General features: G+C 53.6%; 7 protein-coding genes across 7 annotated transcripts; 5 read left to right on the top strand and 2 right to left on the bottom strand.

Annotated features, from left to right (window-relative positions):
• Positions 1-6,428: 6,428 nt before the first annotated feature.
• Positions 6,429-7,241, bottom strand: J4E92_003407 (uncharacterized protein; the record flags this gene model as incomplete). Its single annotated transcript, XM_051494805.1, has 3 exons — positions 6,429-6,713; positions 6,767-6,901; positions 7,002-7,241. 3 exons carry the CDS (start codon positions 7,239-7,241, stop codon positions 6,429-6,431), a joined length of 660 nt encoding a protein of 219 aa, XP_051355098.1.
• A 1,907-nt stretch (positions 7,242-9,148) lies between these two features.
• Positions 9,149-10,043, top strand: J4E92_003406 (uncharacterized protein; the record flags this gene model as incomplete). The annotated part of the gene is made up of 3 exons (XM_051494804.1): positions 9,149-9,314; positions 9,450-9,685; positions 9,771-10,043. 3 exons carry the CDS (start codon positions 9,149-9,151, stop codon positions 10,041-10,043), a joined length of 675 nt encoding a protein of 224 aa, XP_051355097.1.
• A 1,873-nt stretch (positions 10,044-11,916) lies between these two features.
• J4E92_003405 (uncharacterized protein) lies at positions 11,917-13,919 on the bottom strand (the record flags this gene model as incomplete). Its single annotated transcript, XM_051494803.1, has 3 exons — positions 11,917-12,491; positions 13,178-13,279; positions 13,331-13,919. The coding sequence occupies 3 exons, from the start codon at positions 13,917-13,919 to the stop codon at positions 11,917-11,919; spliced, it is 1,266 nt and encodes a 421-aa protein (XP_051355096.1).
• Positions 13,920-15,588: 1,669 nt separating this feature from the next.
• Positions 15,589-20,461, top strand: J4E92_003404 (uncharacterized protein; the record flags this gene model as incomplete). The annotated part of the gene is made up of 4 exons (XM_051494802.1): positions 15,589-15,655; positions 15,718-16,094; positions 16,150-19,316; positions 19,366-20,461. The coding sequence occupies 4 exons, from the start codon at positions 15,589-15,591 to the stop codon at positions 20,459-20,461; spliced, it is 4,707 nt and encodes a 1,568-aa protein (XP_051355095.1).
• Positions 20,462-21,364: 903 nt separating this feature from the next.
• On the top strand, positions 21,365-22,391 carry J4E92_003403 (uncharacterized protein; the record flags this gene model as incomplete). The annotated part of the gene is made up of 2 exons (XM_051494801.1): positions 21,365-21,371; positions 21,538-22,391. 2 exons carry the CDS (start codon positions 21,365-21,367, stop codon positions 22,389-22,391), a joined length of 861 nt encoding a protein of 286 aa, XP_051355094.1.
• Positions 22,392-22,634: 243 nt separating this feature from the next.
• Positions 22,635-23,598, top strand: J4E92_003402 (uncharacterized protein; the record flags this gene model as incomplete). The annotated part of the gene is made up of 2 exons (XM_051494800.1): positions 22,635-22,640; positions 22,813-23,598. 2 exons carry the CDS (start codon positions 22,635-22,637, stop codon positions 23,596-23,598), a joined length of 792 nt encoding a protein of 263 aa, XP_051355093.1.
• A 456-nt stretch (positions 23,599-24,054) lies between these two features.
• J4E92_003401 (uncharacterized protein) lies at positions 24,055-24,979 on the top strand (the record flags this gene model as incomplete). Its single annotated transcript, XM_051494799.1, has 3 exons — positions 24,055-24,247; positions 24,311-24,461; positions 24,526-24,979. The coding sequence occupies 3 exons, from the start codon at positions 24,055-24,057 to the stop codon at positions 24,977-24,979; spliced, it is 798 nt and encodes a 265-aa protein (XP_051355092.1).
• Between the last annotated feature and the right edge of the window lie 2,723 nt (positions 24,980-27,702).

Raw genomic sequence — 27,702 nt, 5'->3', positions numbered from 1 at the left:
CATTTGCTGATAGAGGCTTGCTTGGGTTGCGCGGGCTCTTCTTCCTTCACGAGCGGGCGGCCCAGATGCTCTTCAAGCGCTTGCTGCAGCTCGGCCTGTTGCGTCTGACTTAGCTTCGCGCGGACGTCTCCTGAGAGAACTCGTTCCATGTACGAGAGCGCATCGGGGTCGATCTCGATAGACACACGATGTAGACGAACAAGAAGCTTGCTAATCAAAGTGACGGATTTACTAGACAGAAACTCGTCACGAAGTCGAAGCCATTTTGCCAGACCTTCCATCGCGTTTGCAGGCCGAGCAAGCAGCTCTTTGAGTAACGCTGTTTTTGATGTTGCCTCTTCTTCATCGCCGGTCGGTGGTTTCAGCGCAGTTGCAAAGATGCTGCATTGGTCGAACAGAACATCGGCAAATTGCATAGTGTCTCTGCAAAAGTCCATCATCATGTGTTTGTCGTAGAAACCCAAGTTGCTCCAGGCTTCAGTGGTGGCGAAGATCATCGTTAGTGAATCCCATAGGCTCTCCCATAGGTTCATTGTTGCTGCAGCGTCGTTGGAGTCGTATTCTCGGCCTCGCAAAATACCGTCTTGAGAGTTGCAAAGGATGTCGATAATGTCGGTACATGTCCGGATCATACTTGGTGCTGGAGCGAAGGCCTTCTTCAGCCGAACTTGTCGGACTGAGTCTGAGATGCCTCGAACAACGTGCCTATAATGGGCTCTCAAGATATGTTGTAGAGCTCCTCGGCGCTCTTCTTCCCCACTAATGACCTTTAGAAGTTCAATAGCGGAGTTGCGAGTGTCTTCCGTGGACGAAAACATTAGTGAGACGATGGCGCTTGCTGCAGGCTGTTGTCCGAACAAGGCTTGCAGTAATTTGGGGTCGAATTCTGACATTTTCTCCACAACATCGGTAACGGATTGAGAAAGTAGTCTGAAACGGTCGTTGAAGTGTCGTACCGTTTGGGGTACCTTGTCGACACCCGACTTCATCTGCAGTGTTTCGATACCGATCAAGCCCCTCCCAGCTATCAGCAAATGCGTAGCAAGTTCTAAGCTATCGGGCCCTATTGCTCGTAGAACCGTTTTCAATAGGGGGCTTGATGGGGGCGTTTCGGTGGGCGATGGTCGCTGCGCAGAGATAAGCTGCCGCTCGACAATGAGAGACTGCGCTTCCAGCTTGAATGCATGCTCGATCACTGAGAGGGTTAGTTGCATATCCTCTTGATTTTCCTTGTTTTGCTTGAAGGTTTTGAGGCTCGTGACGAGAGACTGTATGAAGGTCGATAGCAAATCCAGCATGCCGTTGACGGTTGGTTGGCCAACAAACTTGTCGATGGTCTTGCCTTCGCCCATCTTCCTGAAGGCGTAATCCAGTACTTTGAGACCTTCTTTGTAGCAGTATGCTCTAGCCGCAGGGGGGTAACGGTCGGACTGACAGCGGCCAAGTAGCGCTTGTGCAAAAGGTCGGACAGACGGTCCAAGGTTGGATAGCTTGATAGAGTCGAGGAAGATGGGTATCCAGCTGAACGCAGCGTGAAGATTGTTCATGTTCTGCTCATTTGCCTCCGCCGTTGCAAGAAGGAGCTGATTGAAGACAGGGCTATTGAACACCTGCTCTACCACTGTGGCAATGGAAGGGGTGACAGCATTCATGCCGTCCCAGTAGTCGATCGGTGACTTCTCCAGCAGCTGCTTCATGGTCGCAATCAGATCGAGGAAGCCCTCAGACTTCAGTGAGAGGTGATCAAGCATCAGTCGATAGAAGTCTCCATCAAGGCCCCGTAGAGAGTCCGTGATCAAGTCCCTGTCCATCTTTGCTACTATGAGCCGCATGCCGCCCCAGAAGAGCGGTACGATGGACAAGTCCAAGTTGCTCATCTGAACCTTCATCATAACACTCGTGACGTAATCCCGTACAGCCCAATCCCACTCCGACTTTAGCATGGGCCTCTTGAAAGTTGACCATGACTCCGTCGCCCACTTGTGCCGCCTGTCGACTCTGCTGAACAGGAATCTCGTCATCGCAGGGAGGTATGTTTGGACCTTCAATCGCTTTTTCGTCTGCACCATGTCGAATGGTGCATCGAAGTGTCGCTGGAGGAGTTCCTCGTTTCGTATTAAGGCGTCACAGCTGAGTGCTTCAAAGAAGCCGTATGTGCATTCGTTCGGTAACAGTCGGACTGAGCGCGTCTTCGGTTCGGCTTTGCTGAGTATGTCGTTGGCATCGTCCAAGCCCTTCTGTATGCGACCCAGGCATTGCTTGTCTACCACTTGTAAGAAATCCCCAATGTTGTCCTCATCGTAGGAGTCGATCAGCCGTGTTCGCCATTCCGCTCTGCTCTGGTGGAAAACCCTCACACAGACATCGCAGCTCTGCATGAGGCTGTTCAGCCGGCTGACTAGCCACTCCTTGTGCGGTGCTGCCTCCTCTCCGTCGAATGCCAGTATCTCGGTTGCCTTAAGCGCGGTCCATTTCCTGTCTTCGGCGGCTTCGAGCTTAAGCTTGCGGTCGGCGAGTTCGGTGGGGTCGGTTTCGGGCGGGTATGCCGCAACGTCTTCGTCGTAGTATACAGATCCGTCATCGCCGACTCGAGGGCAGAATAGATGTTGTTCTTCGGGTAGCTGTTGGAGCTCGCTGTGAGACACAAGGTTAGCCATGTCTGACATGTGGATGTAGCTGCTGGTAAGGACGAGAGGGTACGTGTAGCAATATTCCAGGCGGACCTGAAGCAATCGGGGTGATAGGGACGAGGCTTGGTAAACATCAGTACTTACTCTATCTTCTCGAGGATTTCCGCCATGATGCCTCACCCAGGCCCTTCCTGCTTAGGACGACGCCCCGCTCACAGTCCCTCCGAGATGACGAAGCGCAGTTCAGCATTCACTGTCCTCAGAGCCTCTATGCGAGCACAGGGGGCTACACTTGTGACTATCTAGGGGATGCTATCTATCCTGCAGGGTCCGTCGCGCCCGTTCAATGCCCGGCGCAGGTGGTTGTAGAAGGAGCGAAGGCGCGCAGGCAGTTGGGTGGTCTTATATCTGTCAAAGGAGCGTCAGTCGGAGAGCGTTTGCCGGGCTCCAAGGGGTGAGGGCGAGGTGAGGTTGCGGTGCGTTGGGCAGAAGAAAGGTACATCACAGACGTCAGTGCATCAGAGATTCCCCATGCAAACGCGACGCGGTCCACTAGCGCGCTCCACTTTCGCGTCCACGGGTCCGAATTGCCAAGCCTATTAACCTTCCTCTTTCATCCCCACAGCAACTTCAGGACGTCACGAAACTCGCATTCCTGGATTTATTCTGGATTTAATGATACCTTACGCCAGCGTTGGGCTTTTTAGATCAGACATTCACCAGGCTTGCGAAGCCAGCACGATTCAAAAAGTGGAACAAACCTCCTAAGGCCACATTACGGATGAGAGCCTCGCATCAAACGCAGAGAAGGCGGGGAACAAGAAGTCACTGGCACGGCATTTAACTAACACGTGGTGATGTCCTCGGGCGTTTGAATTATAAAGCCTATAACTCTACCACCTGAGCAGATCCACAATTTGGAGCCGAACTCACACCTCCACCCCTTTCCTTCGCGGGGGACCACGAAGGCGATGGCGGCATGTATCCATGGATGCAAACGCTTGAATCCCAACTTAGTGATGAAGCTATCAGCCCGGAGGTAGCAAGAATTACAACTTATATTCCCCAGTTCAACAGGTCTTGTATACGGAACCAAGGACATGACCATTGTAAATTCAGTGCTGAGGAAGCTTACAACATTTCTCAATATAGCAACAGGGTCGAGCCAGCAAGAGCCACAAGACATACCATTGCAGCCAGGGACGCGAAGGCATGGAAAAGGAATGGTGGTTGAGACAAGTGCACGATACACTTTATTGTCATCTTAAGCTCTGTTTGGATTCTTGCTTGAGTTTCAAGGCTTGGTCAAAACAGGGAGATCTACAAATTGAACGCTGTCAACGAAGCCGAATAAGAACACCCCAACATAGCCACGACGGAGCTGTTCACGACATGCGCATCGTGTGAAGTTTGGGATCTGCCTTGTAGTGGAGTATACCCGGCTTGGTTTGGACGTTCTTTATGGATGCACTGAGCCTGTTAGCAGATCTGGGTACTCGGATACTTATGATCAGACGCTGTACATGAGGAATGGTGGTCTTTCCACTTATGTTAGGTTAATGAACTCTGGTATCTTGATCGATGTTTGACATATATGATCCAGAAAGCACGAGCTGTTTCGTAGAGATGGAACGACAGAGAAATGTCGAATTTGTGTCGCGTTGTCTACCGTTTTCTCGACTATCAGTCGTAGAGAATTAGAACACATCGCCGTTATTGTGATATGGAAACTGGCAAGAAGCCACCAGGAGCATGTGACCATAGGTGTATTCGAGGTCGACTCAATGTATATACTTTAATTCCATGTAGCGTACTCTGAGTGCTTCGTCAGCGGCAAATGCCAGAGATACACGCTGTTGGCATCTTCAATCAAGACCCAAAGTCCTACCGTCGAGGTAGAAAGAAATACGCGTCGAACATATAAAAGACATCGCCGATCAATGCCTATAACGCACACTCCCTAAGAGCCGGCATTAGCTCTCCTAAACGCGGGGACCGCTCAAAGAAGTAAAGAGGCCATCTACGGGAAGACATCCGCACCCGGGAGGCGAAATGACGCGTCTAGTAGCACACAAGCGACCAACAGCAAGAATCAACGTTGAAAGAGTATTGATCTGCGACATATACGCAAAGACAAGAAAATGATGTGAGATGGCCCCAGGATGCCTACACAGGCGCTACACAACTGACATGGAGGCTAAGTGCTAGTTAGTTCCACCATGTCGACCCGACGCACAGAGGACAGCGTACAAAGCGTGAAGACTTCAGTCGCACTGCATCGATGCTGTGTCCATGACCCGGCGTAGGTATCCTTCGGCGGATTTCCGCGGTGCGGTCCGTAGTTGTAACCTTGCAGTGATTTTCGAGAGCCGCTGGCTGACTAAATTGGGATCAGCCCTATGACGACAGCTGTCAGTCTTGAGGCCACCTGTATCTCGCGACAAACTTTCATCTCTCTCCTACGCAAAACACACATTCTCTTCTTGGTGATGTCAATGTGAGAGCGATATCGGAATCGCACGACTTGTTGTCAGTTACGCTCAGCGGCATCTCGAGAACATCTTCACACTCGCACAGCCTCATTCGCTCCACTGTGGCGCTCTTTGCATCTCATCAACAACCTCTTTCTAGGTACCCCAGCCCTCGAGATACTTCCGAAGGAGTAGGTGGCGTGCGCCTTTCGCATCCATCGGCTGGTTGTGTGCTACATGACTGCCACTTGGTACGACGTATTAGCCAGATGCCGCAGTCACGTAGTCATGCATTTGGAGGGTATTGCCGTGATGGTGACCGAGTGTCGTTTTGGCCAGTGGGTAAAGCAAACCTCGAGGTAGACGGTACCAGTGTTGCATTGGCTCTGCAAAGCCTCCCGGTACATCGAGTCCGAAGGACGTACGTGGTTCCACGTACATGGTGTGATCTAGGACGGCGCGCTAGGCGAGCATGGTCGTGCGATTGCGGATGTCACATTTCCTCGAGGGTGTTCTCGAGTCTCTAGTTCAGTCCAGCCGGTACGCGACAAGAGCCTTGCTCCCAGCTCCCAGCCGTTATCGAGCCGTCATCGGTGTCGCGCACGAGCCTGGGGTCAACGTTGCACATTGCTTTTCACTGCGAAACAAACGTTGCAGTCCAGTGGAGAGAGGTAATAGGGCATCTGAGAGGAGTTAAGTGATGCGTGTGGACGTTAGTTCTTGCACCGGTGAGCTAGACACGGCAGAGAAATCAAAACAGCGGGTAACGTGAGTTTTTGTAGAAATCACTTCAAGGAGTGGTTCCGCGGACACTTCAGGGTTTTGAGTTGTGGTGGCAAGCTTATTCTCCCAGAAAGGCAAGTTCGAGCGACGGAATAGGAAGCAATGCCCAGACCAGACTAAGCCCTCACGGATAGCGGCCCACGAGGCTAGCTTGGAGTGAATTAAGGTGCTGGATTGGACCGAGACTATGAGTAGAGTTATAGATCTGGTCTACACCGCGCCTGGTAAATGTGACAGGAGATGCTAGATATGTTGATCGAGAACAAACGACTGAGAATAAAGAAACCACAGACTGCGCCAATATCCACGTAAGACGTACAGTCGTCCGGAAGTGCAAGTGCATCCCCGCCAACATTGCGTGCCCACATCATATCTTCTCACTCGCTACACCGTCGCATGCGAACTCGCATGCATGCACCTGCGTCTTGGTCGTTGAGCGACACCGTGATTACTTTTGCCATTATGTGGGTATCCCTATCCAGTTACTATGCGCCTTCCGAGTAGTGACCTGCTACCAAAGTGGTAGAGTATGTGTGTATTACGTTTAACCCAGCTTCTGGTCCTGGGGGTAGTGGCCGCCAGGATGGCGGGGCATGCCTTGCTGCGCCATGGGGTACTGGTTTGATTGCTGTTGTTGTTGGAGATAGCTCTGGTAGTGCAGGGCAGCCTCGGGCGTCATGTAGGCTTGGGGCATGGGCTGGTTGTTGGGTGGCATTCCGCGTGGCTGACCAGGCGGCACTTGGGCGTGGTTGTCCTCTGGCGACTCGACAGTGTCATTGTCGACGCCATTCGCGTCGCCGCTTGACGGCTCAGGGGCGTTGAGACAGGCCTGGGCACGGTTAGTAAGGCAATGCGACAGGCGCGTGGGTGGTTGCAGCGTACCTGGATGAGGTTCTTGCCCTCGGGCTTGGTGACTAGCGGTTGCAGCTTGGGTGTGGTGAAGGTGTAGACGAGGCCAGTCTCGGAGACGACGAGCAGCAGCACTTGCGTGCCCGTCAGGACGGACAGTTCGTAGGCCTGGGGTGGAGGTTAGCGGAGCGCTCGGTGCAGGCAACGGTTTCAAGCGACGCGGGAGCAGATGCACCACACGATGCGCGCGACGGGGGCACCAACGTACCTTCTTCATGATGCCGGCCTTGCGCTTGGAGAAGGTGATGTGTCGACGCGACTTGTCCTGGATGAACTTGATCTCAATCTTTCTTCGCTCGCGGCCGGGCTTGTCATCGTCGTCGTCGTCGTCATCGGCAGCGGCGCGCGCACGCTTGACGCCGCGGTTCTCCATGCCCATGGTGCCATTGCCGTCGTCGTGGACGGACGGCGACGCGTTCTGGTCGTGCTCGGTGATTTCGCTGGCCATGGTGGTGAGTCGCGACAAAGATTGGTTACCCGCAGTGTTTGGGGGACGAAGGCCCTAAGCTGAGTTGGGCCGAGTGTGGGGAGTTGGCAGGCGTTCTTGCGTGGTTTGGGCAGACGCGCAAAATGTTACAGAAGGAACTGCAGACAGCTTGAGTTGGGTTAGACTCTTAGGACGCCCTCAATAGGAAAAGGAAGCGCGGCCTGTTAAAAGATCGGGGCTGGTCCCTTTGTTGGCGCAGCAGGAATGCAAGGAAAAGGTGCGCGGGGGAGGAAACGCTTGGTCGCACTGTGCTCGGTGGAAGGCACTAAATTGCTCGGGGGCCCGTGCTGCGCCAGTGGCTGGGGGGTGCTGGTCGAAGGGCTTGGTGCCGGGGAGCGTGACCTGGCGCGGCAGGCCTCGCAGGAGACGGAAAAGATACTGGCAACGTACCTGTTAGACGGCCTGGGGGATCAGGTGCGGCGAGTGCTTTGTTTTGGCGCGCCGTTGGGAGCGTGCAAAAAGAGGCAGCGGTGGTCTCGTGAACCCTGAGCTTGTGGAGCTTGGCGGGCACGCAGGGACAGACGGAGTGGTGCAGGTGTGTTATAGCCCGAGAGCTGTCTGAGGAAGGAAAGGGACGAACGGTATTGGGAATGAAACGGCGGGAGTGGTCAAGTATTTCTCTCGACGGCTGCTTTGGCTGCTTTGGTGCGGGCAGGCCCTCAACTATCCACACAACTGGGGGCGGATGCGCTTGAGCGCAACCCTGGTCACAGCTCTGAGTCGGAGATCGACAATTATTGCCCTGGCCGCCAGCCTCGCTCGCCGCCGTCGCGACACGCATGAACTGGCAGATTGCAGCGCAGCGCGCCCGTCGTGCTGATACTAACTTTGACCCCTTCCCACTAGAATTTGGCCTGTCAGGTCGCTTTTGGAGATGAACAGCAGCGGCCTTTCCACATGAAAAGTCCGCCGTCCCTCTCAGGCCGAGGGCTGCGCTAGAGGCAGCTGAGCAGGCCCCGCTGTTTCGTCTCGTATTGATTGGTGGGATGCCGCCGCTAGTCCCGCTCAAGTCAGATTGACGGTCAACTGGTGAATGTCGGTTCCCACTCCTGTCCGTCTTACAGTTCACACTACCCAGGCGACAGCAGACAGTACACGCGCAGCAGACAGGCATTCCGACGAGATGCCAAACTCTGCCGCCCGCTGCTCTTGTCCATCCGCCAAACATGCACTTCATGCCACTCCAGAGCATCCCACGACGGTGGTGCTGCGTGGGTCGTGCTGGAAGCCGCGGCTGCACCAAGCCAGCACCAGGCAAGCACCTCCCTTACGCACCTTCCCCGTTTGATCTCGCTTCGCTTGCAGCGACGGTCTAGCCTGCTCCCTCGTCCCGCACGCCTGCGCTGTTGGTGGCGGCCTGCGTGAGGCAGCAGCAGCTGGGTACTCACCACCACCGCGCCTCGTGACAGCCAAATGCCGCACTGCATCTCAAGTAATTCCTGATGAATGTTCCAAACTTCTCGTCGCATCCTCACGCCGCGATCCACTCGTCTGTGGCTCACCGACGTCGCAGCGCCAAAACATCGAACCATTATGCCCGTTCGCGCCCGTGATTGGCCGCCCACCATGCTCCAACACTACTGAAACCACCCACGCATCGCCGTGGTCCAACTGCGACGCGCCTGCGCAGTGCTTCTTAATGCTCAAGGCCCCCGTGTCCCCAATGCCATGCATTTTCCGCGCGAGCGCTGCTCTTGCTACCACCTTCTCTTCTCTTCGCTACTTTCTATCTAATAATTCGCGTTGATCGCTTTGATCGACGTAGTTCACGAGAGTACGCCGGACGGCTCCGCTGCGCTCGACTTCCATTCTTTGTCCAATTCTTCTTTTCTCTCCAGTCTCTTCCGTCAAATCGCACTACCGTCAAGATGCCGACCAAACTGATGATGGCCTTTGTGGGCATGGATTTCCTCTTCGCCGGATGTGGAGGACTGTTGCTGGGCTTCTCCCTCATATCTGAGCAATCGATGCGCGCCACTCCGACCGTAGACAACGTCACACAGAACCTGCTGCTCGGCCAGTGTCCATTGACAGGTACGGCTTCCACGAATGGGCGATGAGGGTGGTGTTGAAGGAATCGATATTCTGGCACCACTGTGGCGGCGCATCGTCCCACGCATCGCCTATGAACATGCAGTCTCAAGAAACATCAACTAACACCTTATCCAGCTGGCGTCGTCAATGCCATCTTCGTTTTCGTCACATTCCTGCTGTCTCTCCCTGCACTCTTCCTTCCAACAAACCGAGGCTGGCTTCGTACTCAGGGCTGGCTAGTCGTCATCTGTGCAACATTCACACTCGGACTCGGTATTGCCATCTGGGTGGAAACTCTGCAAACCCGCACCAACCTCAGTGTACTTTGGGGCCGTGAGTCGCCGCTTATTCAGAGTCTCCTGCAGCAAAAGGTGAGTCCTCCATGACTGGCGTCAGCACTAGAAGCGCATTTTCCGCACGTCCACGCCGGTGTGCACACAAGCTGACGAGGAACAGTTTGACTGCTGCGGCTACGTGAACTCGACCACCCCTCCATTCGTCCAGGACAGCACATGCCAAAACACCCTGGTCGCCGCTCAGAAGGGAGGATGCATCGGCAAGTTCTCCTCATTCGCCAACACGTACCTGGACCGCGTTTTCACTGCCGCCTTTGGCATCGTCGGCGTGGACATGATCCTCGTACTCTGCGTTGCCATGGTCCTCAAGTACCGCATGGAGCAGGAGCGCTACAGACACATTGACGAGAAGAACGGACTTGGTGGGATATAGTCGGTTGGATGATTTGAAAATAAAAAAAGAAGGGGTTTTTGGAAGAGCCGGGAGCGAAGCCAACGAACGTACATGTCCAATCGAACGACTCTTTCTTTCCCTCCATAGTCTACAGCTGGTGATGTGGAAGTAATGACGGGGACTCAGCAGCGCTGATACTCCCTACGACTGGCTTTGTTGGTTTCATTCAGCTTTGCATCGCTTCTGCACTTAGCGTTCTTTGTGTATATAGATCTGGATACCACGCGTTAATTTAGATTCGCGACCCGCATGGAAATAGTATATGAGTCTCATCGACATCACAAGTTGACATAGTCATGACAATCCTTGGGTTCTCCCGTCTCCAGCCCACCAACTCACGACCTAAAACACAACCCCCAAACAAACCAAATACCAAAACAGATCAAGCCTCCCCAAGCCCTCACTACAGCTGTCACTGTCACATTCTTCGCCCGCACGCCGCGGACAAAGGCCGCTAATCCGCATTCTCATCGAGTGCAGCAGTGCATTTACTTTTACAAGGACCATCCCGCAAAGCCGCCAAACCGTTCATCGGCAAACGGCATCTAGTTCAAACGCGGAAACTGCTATCCGAAATAACAAGAACTGTTACCGAGACCAAGGATACCTGCATGCATGTGGTGGCAGAACGGGGCTAGCTGTATGTTTTACCACCGGGATTATTTCAGGTGGAGTTTGTATGGGGATGGCCCTGCGATGGGATGTGTCACGGGTTGTGGGCTTCGGCATGTAGGCTCGATATGCGCGACATTTTCGGTCGCTTTGTTAGGGCTAGAAGAGGCGCGTGGATCGGACAGGAACTGTCTACGTGTGCTCGAGGCAGATGAAATCTGGTTCCTTCGTACTATCCCAAACACTCGCGCTCTTTTGAGATGCGCGAAATCTAGAGGTCCCCGTTCCCTTTCTTCGCTTCGCACCCTGGCCGAGGCCGTTCCCAGCTTTCCACGGTACGCAACCTGCTAGCTTGCACATGTTCCGTCAGTGGACCATCACACCGCCTCAGATAACGAGTCAGCATTCTGCATGCGCCACAGCTCTCTCATCGTGCATCTGGAAGGACTTGTTTCCCATGTCGCCAGGTGCATCTGCCATTCGTGAAGCGTACCCGTGCCGCCTGCCTGCCTTGCAATCCATCTGTACGAGTATCTCTGCACACGTGTTCTTAATGAGCAAGACCTGCGGGTCTCTCAGCCAAGAACCCGCCTCACGCACGCACGTACAGTAGTTAGATGAGTAAGCCGCGTCCTCGCCCCGCCATGCAATGTGACAGGAGGAGATGAATCTCTTCTTGTGGGCCGCGACCGAGCATCCTCACGGATACAGCTGCGCGCATGATTTTTCTCTCCTGTCTAGACCCTTTGGCTAAGACGCTAGTTTTCGAAGGATTGCAGTAGGTGAAATTGCATGGTTTTCTCGCATTGGGTAGTCTGCGAAGACGACGGACGCGCTGCAATGGGACACGCCGGTTTGGCTTCTCCTGTAGATCGCCCCTGAAGTCCCAAGATTGTCGCGCGGAGAAGGGCGCCAAGTGCTGTGCCGATGGTGATGCGAACTTCGCTTTCACAGGTGCGTTACAGAACTATAGGATCGCGCGCTGTATCGTATGACAATTTTCAATACGATCTCGAATTATCGTTACATATCTGTATTGATAGATCATCTCATATTGATTCTCACTAATTTCCAATGAAGGTTCGTCAAGATGCGCAGGGTGGTGTTGTCTCTGCAATTGAGATAATTTCCACGAGAGGTAAACTGGCACATTGTTGTTTATTGAGACTGACACTCTGTCAATGCGAGTGTCGTTGCATCATCTGAATTTGTCTGCGGAGCAACATCTTTACAGGGCCGTTCAGGCTTTCAAGTCATCGGCTAGTGATACCGCTACATCGTCCTGTTCGTCGAAGATAGACTTCTTCGGCGCGTCTTTGCTCGTGCTTTTAAAGAACCTTCTGAGATTTGGCTTTGTGTGTTCATCTTCATCACCAAAGACGTTGTAGACCTTCTTTCCGCCTATCCGCACAGCGTGCTCTAGTCGTGCGCGTAGTCTCTCTATAGAATCTTTGGCGTCCATGATGGTAAGATCCACCGCAGCGCCAGCCTCGACGATGGAGTTGCTGAGTAGCTGGGACTGCCGAGCAAGCGCATCCACCTCGTTGTTGAAATCTTTGACTTCTGATGACGCTGGCACTGGAGCCCTGACTGGAGACGAGCCGGTTTCTGACGTTGTTGGACTTGATAGGGGCTGATACGGGACGTTCAATAAGCCAGGCCCAATGGCAATGTCAAGCAATGTCAAACGTGCGGTGAGGTGCTCGTAGTCGGTGTCCTTGTCTATTCGGAAGTTCGAAGACTTGTCCAGGTATTGGTGAATCATGTCAGGCAGCTTGGGGTCTGAGAGTTCTACATCGACTGGTACTGGGTAGACTAATAACGCGAGAGCCAAGTGGCGTTGAAGGTATGCCGTTAATGGTGAAGTCGCTGGGAACGAACAGACTAGGTTCCTTTGAAGCAGAGGATGCGTTACTTTGACAAGTAGTTGGGAGATGATATCGCTAAGCTGTGAAGAGATTAGAGCCTGGGTATCGTGTTGCAGTGGAGGACTCCCTACGGTGGAGGTCATTTTGTGATTATCAAGGTTGCATATGAGAGCTTCCATAGCGTCCTGGATGATGTGTAATATATGAGCATCTGCAACAACTCGGTCATCCAGACACACGTGGCAAAGAATAGAGAGCGCACGCCTTCGAGCTTTCGAACGTAGCCTACCAAAGTCAGCAAAGTACCATACATGTATATAGTCCACCTACACTGGCGCTGCATGTTGGAGTAGTCTGGCGGCAGAGACCAGTGACGGAGGAAGCAAGACTTTAGTTTCGGTTCGTGGTACTGAAATTGGGACTAGTTCACTCTGCGCCTTGAGTTGAGTTGTATTGGCACCCATTGCCCCGAATAAAGAATCTAGCCTGTCGTTATCAAGCAGCGTACGGAGGTGCTTGTTGTGAGGTTCTGATTCCAAGATCTCAATGTATCTGCAGCTAAGTGCCTCATTCCGACTTTGGGAAACTACAGTTCTTAGCAGGGACATTTTATCAAGTTCGTGCGATACGCACTACATTCAATCATCCAGGAAGCCAGTTCTTCGGGTAGTTGTTGCATTCGAAAGATTTGTTGTGCAAAGCCAGTCATGAAAGCCTGGTCCCTGGCGTGGGAGTCTTGACCATGTTAGCAATAGATCCAGCTTGTCGTCATCGTAACCATCCCACCTTTAAAAATCGAGACCCATCCATGCTTAGGCAGGCTGCTGAGGGGGAACTTGGGCTGCGCTTGTATTGAGTCCGAGTCATCTTGGAAGAAATGGTAGACGCTCTCCATCTGTGTAGCATTTGTTCTCTGCATGGCCTGAAGGAGGCGATGCGCTTTCTCTGGGTCGTCGTCGTCGTCCACAGCTTGGCCAAGTAGTTCCTCGTTGAGTGCCAGGGTAGTATCTGCGTGTTCTTCAAGGGACTGGTCCAGAAGCGCACTGTGCTCCTTGATCTGCCGCTCTGTCTCGAGATTTTTGTGGGCCGCCTTTACAAGTACATCAAACTTGCTCTTGTTATCCTTGGCCTTCTTGGCCGGCTTTTGTAGACCGTTCTCTTGGACTTCGGACATGCGCTTAGAACGTTTGGTGGTGGTCGTGACGATGGTCTTGACTTTGGGGGTGGGTAGACCAAAGTCAAGGTCGGGTAGAGAATCATCGTCCGAGTCGAGAACCACCTGCTGGCCATTGGATGTGGTGCGCTTGCTTGCGCCCGAGTTTGCGGATGTTTGGGAGGGGTTGAAAGGCGGCGCATCGGCACTCGCAGCTCTCATCGTGGACGGCGCGCTGGACGCGGGTGTGTTTGACGAGGAAAGCGGGGTATGGGCGGCATGTGAGTTTGCGTCCTGTGCCACTCCAGAAGAACTTGGCGGGTTTGACTGACGGGCAGGCGCATTGTTTGCATCTGCAGTGGGAGTGCGGTTAGCCTGGGGCAGCAATACTGGTGGGAGGCGTGTACTTCTCTGAGGCAACGTGGTTTGCGGGCTAGCAGCAGGCGGAGGGGTTCTGGAAACGGGCGAGAAGAATTCTCGGATGCTTTTCTTTTGGGGTTTCATGGCGGAGAATAACAGAGGGGTGGTGGTGTAGACGGGTGGGGTGCCTGGTGGTGTAACGTCGTGACGCGTGAGGCGCCCAGAGGCCGGGAATAATTCCACAGTTCACAGCACGCTGTCACGTGCCAGGTCGACGAACAGCCCTGAATTGACCCGGGGCTAAGCATCTGGGCGCATTCCACCGTGGACGCCTCGCTGCCTGGCGCAGGGCGTGCAGACGGGCTAGATTCTTTGCCATTGACGACATGCATCGGAATCCGCATTGGCCGGCATCCGAATGTCGCTGGACGGAGGTCCATTTTCACCTGCGGAAAGTAGCTCGCATCCGAGCGGTGCCGCCCTCACAGAGTGGTGACGTCTGTTTCAACGGTTTCGCATTGCTCTCGCTGCGCTGGGCAGTATCAGATCTGAGGTTCAAAGGCGTACACCGTTAGAGGTGTTATATTAAGCACATGGATGCGGCTCTAGACGCTTCATTAATCCGAGTGCCAGCTGTGAAAAGTGAGTTGTACGAAGCACGGAACTGAGGATCTCCCGGCTACGCCATGCACAGCGGAGTCGAGGGACTGAGGGCTGAGATGATGCTCCACTCGACCTGCTTAGAAGGGCTGCTGGCGGTGGCCCGCGGAAGCTCCGCTGCGATTAGTCCATGAACTGGCACTGGCAAGCCCAAGTGCTGACTGCTGACATGCTGGGGCCATGCGTTGCAGAGGATGTGTTCTCTTCCCTCTGAGGCACTGTTGCCGAGCTTTGAGATGGGGATGTGCACTGTGTCTACTGCCTCTGTGCTGGAGCGGCCAGGCCACGCGTCGCCAACGCGCGCGACAGAAATAAATGCTCCTGTGTTGGTGCGTTTAATGATCAGATCGCAGTGCGGGTCCTCCAAGAGCAACTAGGCTCGCATCTTGTTAAGACCGTAGCGGCCGGCCGAGGGAGTGCGAGGCGTGTGCTTCCCGCGCCGATGCTTCTGTAAGCACATGGCAAGCATCGCATCCATCCATTCATCACTGTCAGGGTCTGTCGAAGTACCTGCCGCTCCGCTGTTTCCCCTCGTGCTGCTGGGCCTCATCGTGTACTGACGACACTGCACCGCCTAATTCATCGCCCGTCGCATCGCCTGCCTGCCTGTCGCTCCGCCTCTGCGTGCAAGTTCGTCCGGCATCTTTTAATATCCGACTACACGGGCGCCCATCTGTTCTCACCCTCCGCGACAACAACACCACCACGCTCCCACCGCCCCTCAACACCCGCCCGGCACTACATGCACTGCACCCGTCGCCTCCCACCCGCGTCCGACACGATCGAATTGGCCTGCCGCGCCGCGTAGAGCCTTCCCGGCTCAGGCCGTCGCCGCCCTCGCACCGCCGCCGCCTCCCCGACGACAGGCACCATGACGCTGGAACCCTACATGGAGCCCAATGAGACCGAGGTGTCACATCCGCAGAAGCGCATACGTTGTGAGTGACACCACCCGCTGACCGCACAGAGTTGAGAGCACGCGCTGACGGGAGCCACGCAGGGGCAACACACCGCGCAACCGGCATCAAAGCGGCCAACAAGCGACACTCGCTCAAGGAGCGCCTGCACCGGCGCATAGGCTCTGGCGGCGAGAAGCGAGACTCGCTGGGCAAAGAAGGCGGGCCGCCGCTCGACCACGACCAGTCCCCTGAGAGTTCAGATGCAGGCGCCGACCACGAAGACTCCGGCCGCAGAGTCTACTTCAACGTGCCCCTGCCCCAAACAGAGCGCGACGAAGAAGGCCAGCCCCTCGCACACTACGCCCGCAACAAGATAAGAACCGCCAAATACACGCCCCTCAGCTTCATACCCAAGAACCTGTGGTTCCAGTTCCACAACATCGCCAACGTCTACTTCTTGTTTATCATTATCCTGGGCGTGCGTACCACCCCTCTGGCATTTCCGACACCCCCAGACTAACGTGACCGTCTAGATTTTCTCAATCTTCGGCGCCAGTAATCCTGCGCTGAACGCAGTACCCCTCATCGTCATTCTTGTCGTAACCTCCATCAAGGACGGAGTAGAAGATTGGCGGCGAACCGTCCTCGACAATGAGCTGAACAACGCGCCCGTCCACCGACTCGTCGACTTTAACAACGTAAACACGGCCGAGGACTCGATTTCGCTATGGCGGCGGATCAAGAAGGCTACCACCAAGGGCATAATCTCAACATGGCGATTGATGAAGAACGCGAAGAACAAGAAGGGTGCAAAGGGCAAAGGCGGCGACGACAACGCTGTCGACGGCACGCGCCCCTCGCACGAGACCCGCAGAGCATCCATCGCATCGCACAGGGAATCCTACTTTGGCGGCGAGAACGACATCCAGATGACACCCGTGCCTTCACCGCTCCCAGGCCAATCCCCAGCGCAATCCCCTCCATTGACTTCCGGTCCAGGAGAAGGAGACAAGATCCGCGGTGCAGACGCCAATCCCGGTGTGCAAAAGAAGTTCTGGGGAAGCGTCCTGAACCCGAACAAGACGGTCCCGGAAAAGGCACGTTTCAAGAAGGACGCCTGGAAGAACGTTCAGGTCGGCGACTTTGTGCGCCTGTACAACGACGAGGAGATCCCCGCCGACGTCATTGTTCTCTCCACCTCTTCCGACGACGGCGCGTGCTATGTCGAGACGAAGAACTTGGACGGTGAGACGAACCTCAAGGTGCGCAACGCACTGCACTGCACCCGAGAAGTGCGACACGCTCGACACTGCGAACGCGCCGACTTCGTCATCGAGAGCGAAGGCGCCCACTCGAACCTCTACTCGTACAGCGCAGCCATCAGATGGCAGCAGCACAATGCAAAGGACCCTGAAGCACCGCCGTACGAGATGGTCGAGCCTATCTCTATCAACAACCTCATCCTCCGTGGCTGCCAACTTCGAAACACTGAGTGGGTGCTGGGCGTTGTCGTATTTACCGGAGAAGAGACAAAGATCATGATCAACTCTGGTATCACGCCTAGCAAGCGAGCCAGGATATCAAAAGAACTTAATTGGAACGTTGTATACAACTTTTTCATCCTGGCCGCCATGTGTCTGGTTTCTGGAATCGTGCTTGGGGTCACATGGGCCCGGGACGACACCACCCATTCCTTCTTCGAATATGGGTCCTACGGAGGTAACCCTGCCACAGACGGTGTCATTGCGTTCTGGGCTGCCGTTATTCTCTTCCAGAATTTGGTTCCCATTTCTCTTTACATCACCTTGGAAATCATTCGAACGTTGCAGGCCCTCTTCATCTACAGCGACATCCACATGTACTACGCAAAGCTCGATTACCCATGTACGCCCAAGTCTTGGAACATCTCCGACGACGTGGGTCAGGTCGAATACATCTTCTCGGACAAGACGGGAACGCTCACACAAAACGTCATGGAGTTCAAGAAGGCGACCATCAATGGTGTGCCCTACGGAGAAGCGTACACGGAGGCTCAAGCAGGTATGCAACGCAGACAGGGTATCAACGTCGAAGTGGAGGGTGCCAAAGCCCGCGAACAGATAGCACGCGACCGTGTGCGGATGCTCGAGGGGATCCGCAAGATGCACAACAACCCCTACTTGTGGGACGACGACCTGACCTTCATTGCCCCGGACTATGTCGACGACCTGCGTGGAGACTCTGGAATGGAACAGAAGAGAGCCAACGAGGAATTCATGATCGCTTTGGCCCTCTGTCATACTGTTGTTACCGAACGCACTCCAGGCGACCCACCGAAGATCGAGTTCAAAGCACAATCGCCCGACGAAGCTGCACTTGTCGCCACTGCTCGCGACTGTGGCTTCACATTCGTAGGCCGTGAAGACGACCGTCTCGTTGTCAATGTTTTGGGAGAAGAGCGCAAATACCAGGTTCTCAATACTCTGGAATTCAACTCCAGCAGGAAGCGCATGAGCGCGATCATCAGAATGCCCGACAACCGAATCGTCCTCTTCTGCAAGGGAGCCGACAGCATGATCTACTCGAGATTGATCCCCAATGAGCAGCGACAACTCCGTGCCGACACCGGTGAACACCTGGAAATGTTTGCACGAGAAGGACTCCGAACACTGTGCATCGCTCAAAGAGAGGTTTCCGAAGAGGAATATCAAGAGTGGAACAGGGATTATGACATCGCTGCCAACGCTATCCAGGGGCGTGAAGATAAGCTGGAAGAGGTCTCTGATCGCATCGAAAACCACCTGTGGCTGATCGGAGGAACTGCCATCGAAGATCGACTTCAAGACGGTGTGCCAGAGTCGATTTCTCTCCTCAGTCAAGCTGGTATCAAACTGTGGGTCCTAACGGGTGACAAAGTTGAGACAGCCATCAACATTGGGTTCTCTTGCAACCTACTCGATAACGACATGGACCTCATCATTCTCAAGGTTACCGATGACAACATCGGTTCCGTGGAAGCCCAGCTTGACGAGAAGTTGAAGATCTTCGGCTTGGAAGGCTCTGAAGAAGAGCTAGCCGCCGCTCAAAACGATCACGAACCTCCACCACCTACGCATGCCATCATCATTGACGGAGATACTCTCAAGCTGGCTCTGGATGATTCGGTAAAGAGAAAGTTCCTTCTTCTGTGTAGGCGATGCCGGTCCGTTCTCTGCTGCAGAGTCAGTCCCAGTCAGAAGGCAGCTGTCGTCAATATGGTGAAGACCGGCCTGGACTGTCTCACTCTTGCTATCGGAGACGGTGCCAACGATGTCGCTATGATTCAAGAAGCCCATGTCGGTGTCGGTATCGCTGGTGTTGAGGGACGCGCAGCCGTCATGTCCTCTGATTACGCCATTGGTCAATTCCGCTTCCTCACTCGTCTAGTGCTTGTTCATGGTCGATGGTCCTACCGCAGACTTGCAGAGACGATTGCCAACTTCTTCTACAAGAACATCATCTGGACGTTCTCTCTCTTCTGGTACCAGATTTACACCAACTTCGACAGCCAGTATATCTTCGACTACACGTACATTATCTTCTTCAACTTGGCGTTTACGTCACTCCCTGTTATCGTCATGGGTGTTCTGGATCAGGATGTCGATGATAGAGTATCTCTGGCCGTTCCACAGCTGTACCGTCGTGGTATCGAGCGGAAGGAATGGAGCCAGCCGAAGTTCTGGTAAGTACAGTATTCTCAGAGCGTATGAAAGATTGCTAACATTCTCCAGGGCTTACATGGTCGACGGTATCTACCAATCCGCGGTCGCTTTCTTCTTCTTGTATGAGATCTTTGCACCCGCTACTTTCGCGACTTCCAACGGACTGGACCTGGCTGAATTCCGACGCATGGGTATCTATGCTGCGACTACCGCCGTTTGCGCTGCCAACATTTACGTGTTGTACAACACCTACCGTTGGGATTGGCTCATGGTCCTCATCGTCGTCATCAGTACTCTCTTCATCTGGTTCTGGACCGGAGTGTACACCTCCTTCACATCGAGTGCTCAGTTCTACAAAGCTGGTGCCGAAGCATATGGTACTCTTAATTTCTGGGCTTACGTCCTCTGCGCTACGATAGCTTGTTTACTTCCGCGCTTCATTTTCAAGGTTGTGCAGAAAATGTACTTCCCCCTCGACGCGGACATCATCCGAGAGCAAGTCAAGCAAGGTAAATTCGACTACCTTAGAGACACTGACGCCTACCTTCCTCCACCGCCCGAGAAGGTGGCTGGTGAGTCAGACTCTAACAAGTCGGAACCCGACGCTACAAAGTACAAAGCCGCTAACGCCGATGCTACCGATGAAGACGTGCGTCCCATCTATCCACCATCAGTCGCCCCGACGGCTACGACGCATAACCCAAGAAGTCAAAATGGCAGTAATAGCACCGACTACACCTTCCGCCGCTCTACGGAAGGTCTTCCACCCGCACCCACAACGGAAGCTCCTCCTCCTCTCGCCCACCGTATGTCGACCGATTATCGTGTGCGACCGAGCTTCGATCGTGCACGCATGTCTATGGACCGTGTACGCCCTAGTTTCGAGCAAAGCAACGACTTTACATCGGCAGCTATGTTGACGCGACTTGAGTCTTCGCATAGCCGTAACAGCTTCCAAGGCCACCGGAACAGCTACCAACATGGTACTCCCAATACACAGCCAGCGGTCATGAGCCGGTTACGCAACGCGATACGGAGAGCAACAATAACACGGGACGAGGCCCCGGAACATCTTCGTCAGGATCAAGAAGATGTACCGGACGTGCCCGCAGTGCCCAAGAGCCCACCACGGAGTCCACGAAGTCCAAGGAGCCCGCCCAGGTAGTACCTGCAGCGTCGGTAGGACGGGTGGACTTGTTTGCATACCGCGCCTTACTGTTTTCCTACTTTGACGAGCCGTTACGACTCTTTTTTGTAAATAACCGATCATATTTCTCTTTCCTGTCACGTTTCGCATTATGCTAGCGATCTGACCATGTTCCTTATCCACACATTACTACTACCACTACTACGCTTTATTCCCTGTCTGCGGTTTTTTCTCACTTGATTAGAGACTGAATGGGCGTTTTCGGTTTTGCATTTTCCTCGCATGTATAGCTGTGATTCCCTCGTTGAGCTTTCCTTGTTTTACATCTTTCTCTATCTACACTGATATCGGAGCCATGGAGGGGAGAGATTCGATATGCTCATTGTGAGATGGATGGGGAGAAAAGTGTTGATGAGCATGGCTGTAGATATTTTAATGATGTGTGGCTGGCCTGGCAGTTTCTTAGGCTAGCCTCGACGTTTTACAAGATTGCGTTTTGCATGGATAGTTCGTGCAATGTGTGATGGAGTCAATAGGCTTCATGACTCTCAAGCTTTCCATGCTTTCTTCGGTCTGAGTCTGTACAGTCATAACATGTCTCGGACTCATCCAACACCGCGTGGCTTCCTCTTTCGGCTCCAGCTTGCGTTTGCAGCCAATCCGCTGCTAGCGCGCTCTTCAGGGTCCATCTGGTACACTCACACCCTACGTTTACTCACAACCACAACATTGCCGGACAGAAAAAGGCGTTAGTCACAAAGAAGATACCTGGACTCAAGTCGGTACGTTACTAATCTTTCCTTAATATCTATGCAACCAGAGAGGTTGTTGTCACGTTGTTGCTTGGTGCCTGGCGAGCGAGGGTAGTGCAACCACAAGAGCAGGTGGGTCACCAACCTTGGAAGTCACGATTCACTGCGGATGCCTTGTATGCGAACACGTCGAGCGTTTGTACCTGGAATAAGAGTCGTAAGTCGCCGCAACTACCATACTGAACATTTCTACACTCACCCGGCAGATACCACGTTCTAATACTTTCACAACACGCGCCTTTCGCTACATCTTCAACGCAACGATATTTACTACGTGCACAGACTTAGACATGGCTTTCGTACATCCCGACCGCGCGAAGAATGTAGGAGACGCAAGGGCGCAGGCTGGACGCGCGACCTCAGTCAGAGAACGTGCTGGAGACTTGGCACCTGCGCAAGGAAGAAACAGGAGGAGGAAGTGGGAAGACACTCAAGATGAGCAGTATCCGATGGCTGGGGGCGAGGTCCAGGCACCGGACGAGTATGACAAGACTTCAGGAAATCGACCCGGTAACAGAAGGCCCGAGCATGCACAAGGGCCAGGAAAGAAGGCGAAATTCGAGCATACCCGCCCGCCGCATCCGAACTCCTTCGATGCTGATCGCAGCAAACGAACGAAAGTTGAAGCATCAGTACCACCCAAAAAGAGTGACCCTCGAAGGAAAGATCCCGGGCGGCGCAGTCATCAACTAGATAAGGCACTTCAACTCGCCCCGAAATACCCTGACCTCCAAGATATCGACGCATGGCGAAAACTAGCTCAGAAGAACGAGCGGAGTTGGCAAGCAGAGGATGCTTTTGTATATCGGCATCTGCGTTTCGACCAGTGTCCTAAGGGGCTGGCGTTCAAAGAGTGGAAGATCAGAGTGCATCGAGAGATGGAGGGGTTGGGCTTGGAACATCCATTTACAGGGCCGCAGACCAAGCATGCACCTGAGGATGAGGTCAACAAGAAGAGTGTGGCTGGGGTGACAGAAACAACGGTCGCGACAGCGCAGAAAGAAGAAGAGAGCAAAAGGCGCATGGAAATGGAGAGGATGGTTGCGGATGACGGGTTTGACATTGACATCTACGGTGACGAAGAGACGCGGAGGAAGTATGAGCCGTGGATCAGGAGCCGGATGGATCGAGTGTAGATGTTTGGGGTGTTTGTCTCACTCACTTGGGCTTTTGCATTGCGGCTTTGACGTAAGTCTATGGTTCTTTGGCGATTAGCTTGGTTGTACCTCTCACTATTGCGATGCACTCGGATTAGCAGCACTTGACGAAGGTTTGGATGAAGGTTTTTGAGAGTAATAGCACCATACCGGTGATCGGTGTGACTATTTTGTTCTGGTCTGGGTATCCCAGAGCTTCCGAATCAACATCGATTTGGCAGCATGAACGTTCACTTACAAGTCTTCGTGATCATAATCTTTAGTCTTTTGGCGGAATAATTTGTCCCAAGCGCGCACGTGTGCGTCGCGTCGGGACCTTGGGAATGCCAAGACTAGGCAGTGCTTGAACAGAAAGTTAGAGACTCACATTCACTTGGACTACTACGCTCGCCTTGCGCAGAAATTTCGACACTTTAAATCTCTGGGCAGATCACGCAAACTCGCCCGCTACCTCCCGACCAAGCTCACTGCTACAACGACTCACACCTCTTGTTCCGTGCTCCCAGTTCACACAGCGATGTCACTCACAAACATGGCCATGACCGCAGACCCCGAAAAGGCAGAGCAAGAAGCTGGAGGCTCGGCTCAATCACGTCGCGAGAGCGCGGAAGAGTACAAGCCGCCTGCTCTTCCTCTCCAACAAGGACTTCCCACGACCGATGGCGATGCAGGCGACCCAAAGCCAGCTGATGCAGTATCCAGCCTCATATCCCACGAGTCAGAGATCGTTTACAAATCCAAACAATCCATCGCTCGGAAAGATAGGGACGAGGAGCTTCGACTTGCACAAGTGGACATCAAGACCAGGCTTGAGGAAGTGAGCAGCGGTCTGCGAGAGCTGAAAGCGAAGCTCAAAGCCAAGGAAGACCTTATCAGAGCACGCCGCAACCTTTCAAAACGCGCCGCCGCCGCTGAAGAGAAAGACTTGAACGTCAAGATCGAGAAAATAAAAGAGCAGTTGAGCGCCAAGGAGGAGCAAGCCGCGTTGCGCCGTGCCAAAAAGAACAACATGCGCGAGAAATGGGCCCAGAAGCAGAAGACGGACTACGAAGAGCGAGAGGCGAGACGTAGCGAGCAAACAGGACAGGAATCAGAGATGAATGACAGTGCGGAGCCGGCAAGCGCAGGAGCTGTGATAGAGCCTAACGACTGGGACAACTTCGATATCGATATCTATGACGAGTAGGGCGTAGACGAAGAGTATGACCTAGCTCTACTCGTCTTTACTGCCGTGTCAAGATGGGTTGGTTGATAAGACTTTGGAACTGCTGCACACATTGTATTTTGTTGCGAACTGACGATGCGTTGTTCTGGCTGCGCTACTTGCGACACAGAGCTCGGGTGCTACTCATGTCGAGTCAGGATATCGTACGATCCTTTACCATGTATGAGAGGAAGACATAGACGCTGTGCTCTCCCAACATGTCTTCACTTGTGAAGAGTGAATGCCCTGAGTGTAGCCAGGCTGGAGCTGGGTGAAGACCGCGCTAGTGTGTTCACGCTAACCAATGTTATCCTAGCCGATCTACGGGCATGTATGTCATCATCGATCGCGTCCCGACCTTTTCGCGTAGCTCGTGAAGTATCACCGGAATCTCGCGACCATGGCATCTCTGACTCTCTATCATTCATACCCGTTGCGATGCCGCCGTGGTCATTGATCTCACCTGCCTCGCGGGGCATAGGCTTCGCGCTCGCAAGACGGGTGTTGCAAACCACAAACGCGCCCGTTGTCGCAACAGCGCGGAAGGACCTTGACAAGACCAAGGAAGAGTTGCTCGATGGCTTGGAAGTTGACGAGTCGCGATTGTCGGTGATGAAGTTGGATGTTCTGGGTATGTAACCAGCATTGATGGTGTTGTGTGTACGACGATGGTCAAGTGTTGACCACGTTTCAGACGAGACGAGTATCGCGGATGCCGCAGCGAGCTGCAAGAAGCAGTTCAGCGGCAGTCCCAGTCAGCTTCAGCTCGCACTGATGGTTCCCGGAATTCTGTTTCCGGAGAAGTCACCAGCCCAGATCAACGCCGACGATGCTTTGCTGACTTTGTGAGTAATGCCGCTATCCCAGGTTTACATGATACATCTGCTGATCTGATACACCAAAACCCAGCCGCACCAACACGTTAGGCCCAATGCTGATGCTCAAGCACTTCTCTCCCTTCCTTCCAAGGAAAAGCGCAGTCGTCGATAAGGACCAAGAGGACATGACAGGTTTACCAGATGTAGCTACGATAGCTATCATGTCAGCTCGAGTTGGCAGTATCAGCGACAACCGCCTCGGAGGATGGTACAGCTATCGAGCTTCAAAAGCTGGTGTCAATCAGGTAGTCAAGACCTTCGACAATCATCTGAGGACTGCTTCCGGCGACAACGCGATGGCGGTTGCCTTGCATCCTGGAACTGTCAAAACAGGGTTGAGCAAGGACTTCTGGAGCAACGTCAAGAAGGAAAAGCTATTCGAGCGCGACTGGGTTGCAGAAAGGCTGATTGATGTGATCAGGGAAGTCGCGCCTGAAGGACGAGGGAAGTGTTGGGACTGGGATGGGAAAGAAGTTCCGCCTTGAGGCACATACAGAACGCAGGTGCAATCCCATTCCGCCTACTATAGGCATCAACAAAGCCACCATCTTTTCTCCCACGCAACTCTATCATCCCGACCCGATCACCGCTTATTCTACCAGTATTACATTGCTTGGCTTTCGTTATCCAACCAGCATACCCCGTCCCATCGTTATCATGGCAGCTCTTCCCAACTCGCAAGGCGTATTCAATAGCTCGGACGATGTTTCCGTACCTTCGCACATACACACACATGCCGCAAAGCTACCTCAAGCACTCGCTATTCGGCCCACAGACTCGCAGCAAATCTCGACAACGATCGACTTGACGTATACAAGTCAGCAGCGTACTTCGGACAAGCATACAAACCATACGTCTGGACCATACAGGATCACGACTGGTACTCTTCGAGGAGGCGCTGGACTGCCAGGAGAACACGATGAGTTCGATCACGACATGCCAGCGGGCGATGATTTCTACGACTCCACTGAGGTCTCTGCCGAAGACCAAGCTTTACCTGGGGGGTCCCCCGGCTCTGTGTCATCTGGGTATTCTTCTTCTTCCGACTTATCAGCCGCTGCATCTGAGCACTTCCATGAGCAGAATGAACTGCAACGAGCTTCGGATGATGCAGCCTCGACGGCTGGACCATCAGCGCACCCATTCAGCGCAGCCTTCTTAAATAGGCCTTGGCACGACGGTGACTATTTTTCCCCCAGTCCACGTCTCGGTAGTCCATTTCAATTCGAAAATGCGCCGCTCACCGGGTCCCGTAATGCGTCCAGATCACACAGCATGGACATCTTGCCCTACACAGGACCACCCAACGACAGCACAAGCTCAATTCAGCATACTCCGTATGAAGGCCCAAGCGAACGTCGGCCTTTAATCGGAAGCCATGTTCCAAGCGGAATACCGCCTCCTGGATACACGTACGATGGCGGGGAAGAGGATCTGCCTGTGGCACCTCAGCCCCCCGTGGCACCTCAGCCTCAGGCGGAACCTGAAAACCCCGCACGGCGACGCCGACGGAACAGAGCGGTTCAGGTTGTCGGATTTGATCGCTGGCGCGCAGGCTTCCGTGCAGGCTTCCGTGCAGGATTGGCGGAGTTTGGCCGGAGTCTGCTCGTTTTGAATAGAGAAAGTGGGAAGGACATACGCAAAAAAGACAAATGATGGACTGGCGTTAAGGGCACTTGTATCGGGAGGTTCTTCTTCAGTGTTATCGGGTATGCATGCAGATAGCTGGTCAGATTGATCAACCAATTCACTTCAACGTGTATAGCTATCTTCATGAGGGTGTTAGATGTGCACATGTCTACCAGCCTGCTCGTCGTCTTTGCAAGTTTAACTAGTGGCGCGAGTTCACCTTATACAAGGGAAAAACTAAACACCATAGAGCCTACGTTGACGTTAGGCTACTAACTTTGCATATCTTTACCTTAATGTAGGCTCTAGGGTGTTCAGCTTTTCCTTGCATGAGGCGATCTCGGAGTTGAGCTTCCCCAGAGCGGGGCACCCCGCTCCTGCCTGAACAGAACCTTGGAACGTGCAGTGTACACCATCTAACGGCCCCGCGTACTTGGAACTCAATGTTCCGAACAGCGAGCCTCATCTTGCGAACTTCTTTCCTGGATACTCGATCTCATTCGCATTGTTAAGTGCGATAATGGTGTGTAGCTTCAAGCATGTGATATTTGACGACAGCCAGCTTGCATCCAGCCACGTACCTGCGTTCCACGGAACGCAATGCTGGATTTCTGGAAAGCTTCACAGCATCCGATCACCAGGCACGGAAAAACTTTACGTCAGCGGGCGCATTCGCGAAGATCGACATACATTTCTCCGCAATCTCTATGAAGCCTCGGATCTGGGAAGCTCATTAAGCCCGGTGGCTCTGCAGCTCATCGTATATTCGCGTCACCCTGCATAACGGTTAAAATACGTTGTGTGTTCGATGACAACAGCAATAGCACTGCGGAAGCAGTCTGGCTAAATGGGCACAATTTGGTACGCGAGACGGCCGTCGATCGCGCTTCTCCACAGCAGGCAAGTACCAGCCTCTTGGTCGTAAGGTCGACGGTACGCATAAAGCGTCCCACCTTGCCGCGTAGAGAGTGGACTCTGTCGAGACCCTCTGGAATTCTTCACGATGCGGTTTCTACGAAGCATCCTGACAACTGTCCTCGCATGCGCAGCTCCAGCGCTCGCGCAGAACTCAACGTTCCTCAACCCAGTACTTCCAGGTTGGCACAGCGATCCATCATGCGTCAACGTGAACGGGACGTTCTTCTGCGTAACTTCCACCTTCATATCCTTCCCCGGGCTGCCCATCTACGCATCGAAAGACCTAGTCGACTGGAAACACATCAGCCACGTATGGAACCGTGAATCACAGCTTTTGGGCTATAGTTATTCCAGCGATGGTCAACAAAGAGGCATGTACGCAGCGACTTTGCGATTCCACGAGGGTGTCTTCTACGTCATCTGCGAATATCTCGGATCAGACATGGAGGCAGGTGTCTTGTTCAGGACCACAGATCCTTTCGACGACGCGTCATGGAGCGATCCAGTGACGTTCGAGGCTCCCAAGATCGATCCCGATATTTTCTGGGATGATGACGGCAAAGTGTATGTCGCAACCCAGGGAATCATCGTGCAGGAGATGGACATCGATACTGGCGAAATGGGACCTGTAATTTCGCTCTGGAATGGCACCGGCGGTGTT

The sequence above is a fragment of the Alternaria infectoria genome (genome assembly GCF_024043175.1).
Source record: "Alternaria infectoria strain BMP 0036 chromosome Unknown scaffold_4, whole genome shotgun sequence".
Classification (NCBI taxonomy): Eukaryota; Fungi; Ascomycota; class Dothideomycetes; order Pleosporales; family Pleosporaceae; genus Alternaria; species Alternaria infectoria.
This window is presented reverse-complemented; position numbering and strand designations above follow the sequence as displayed.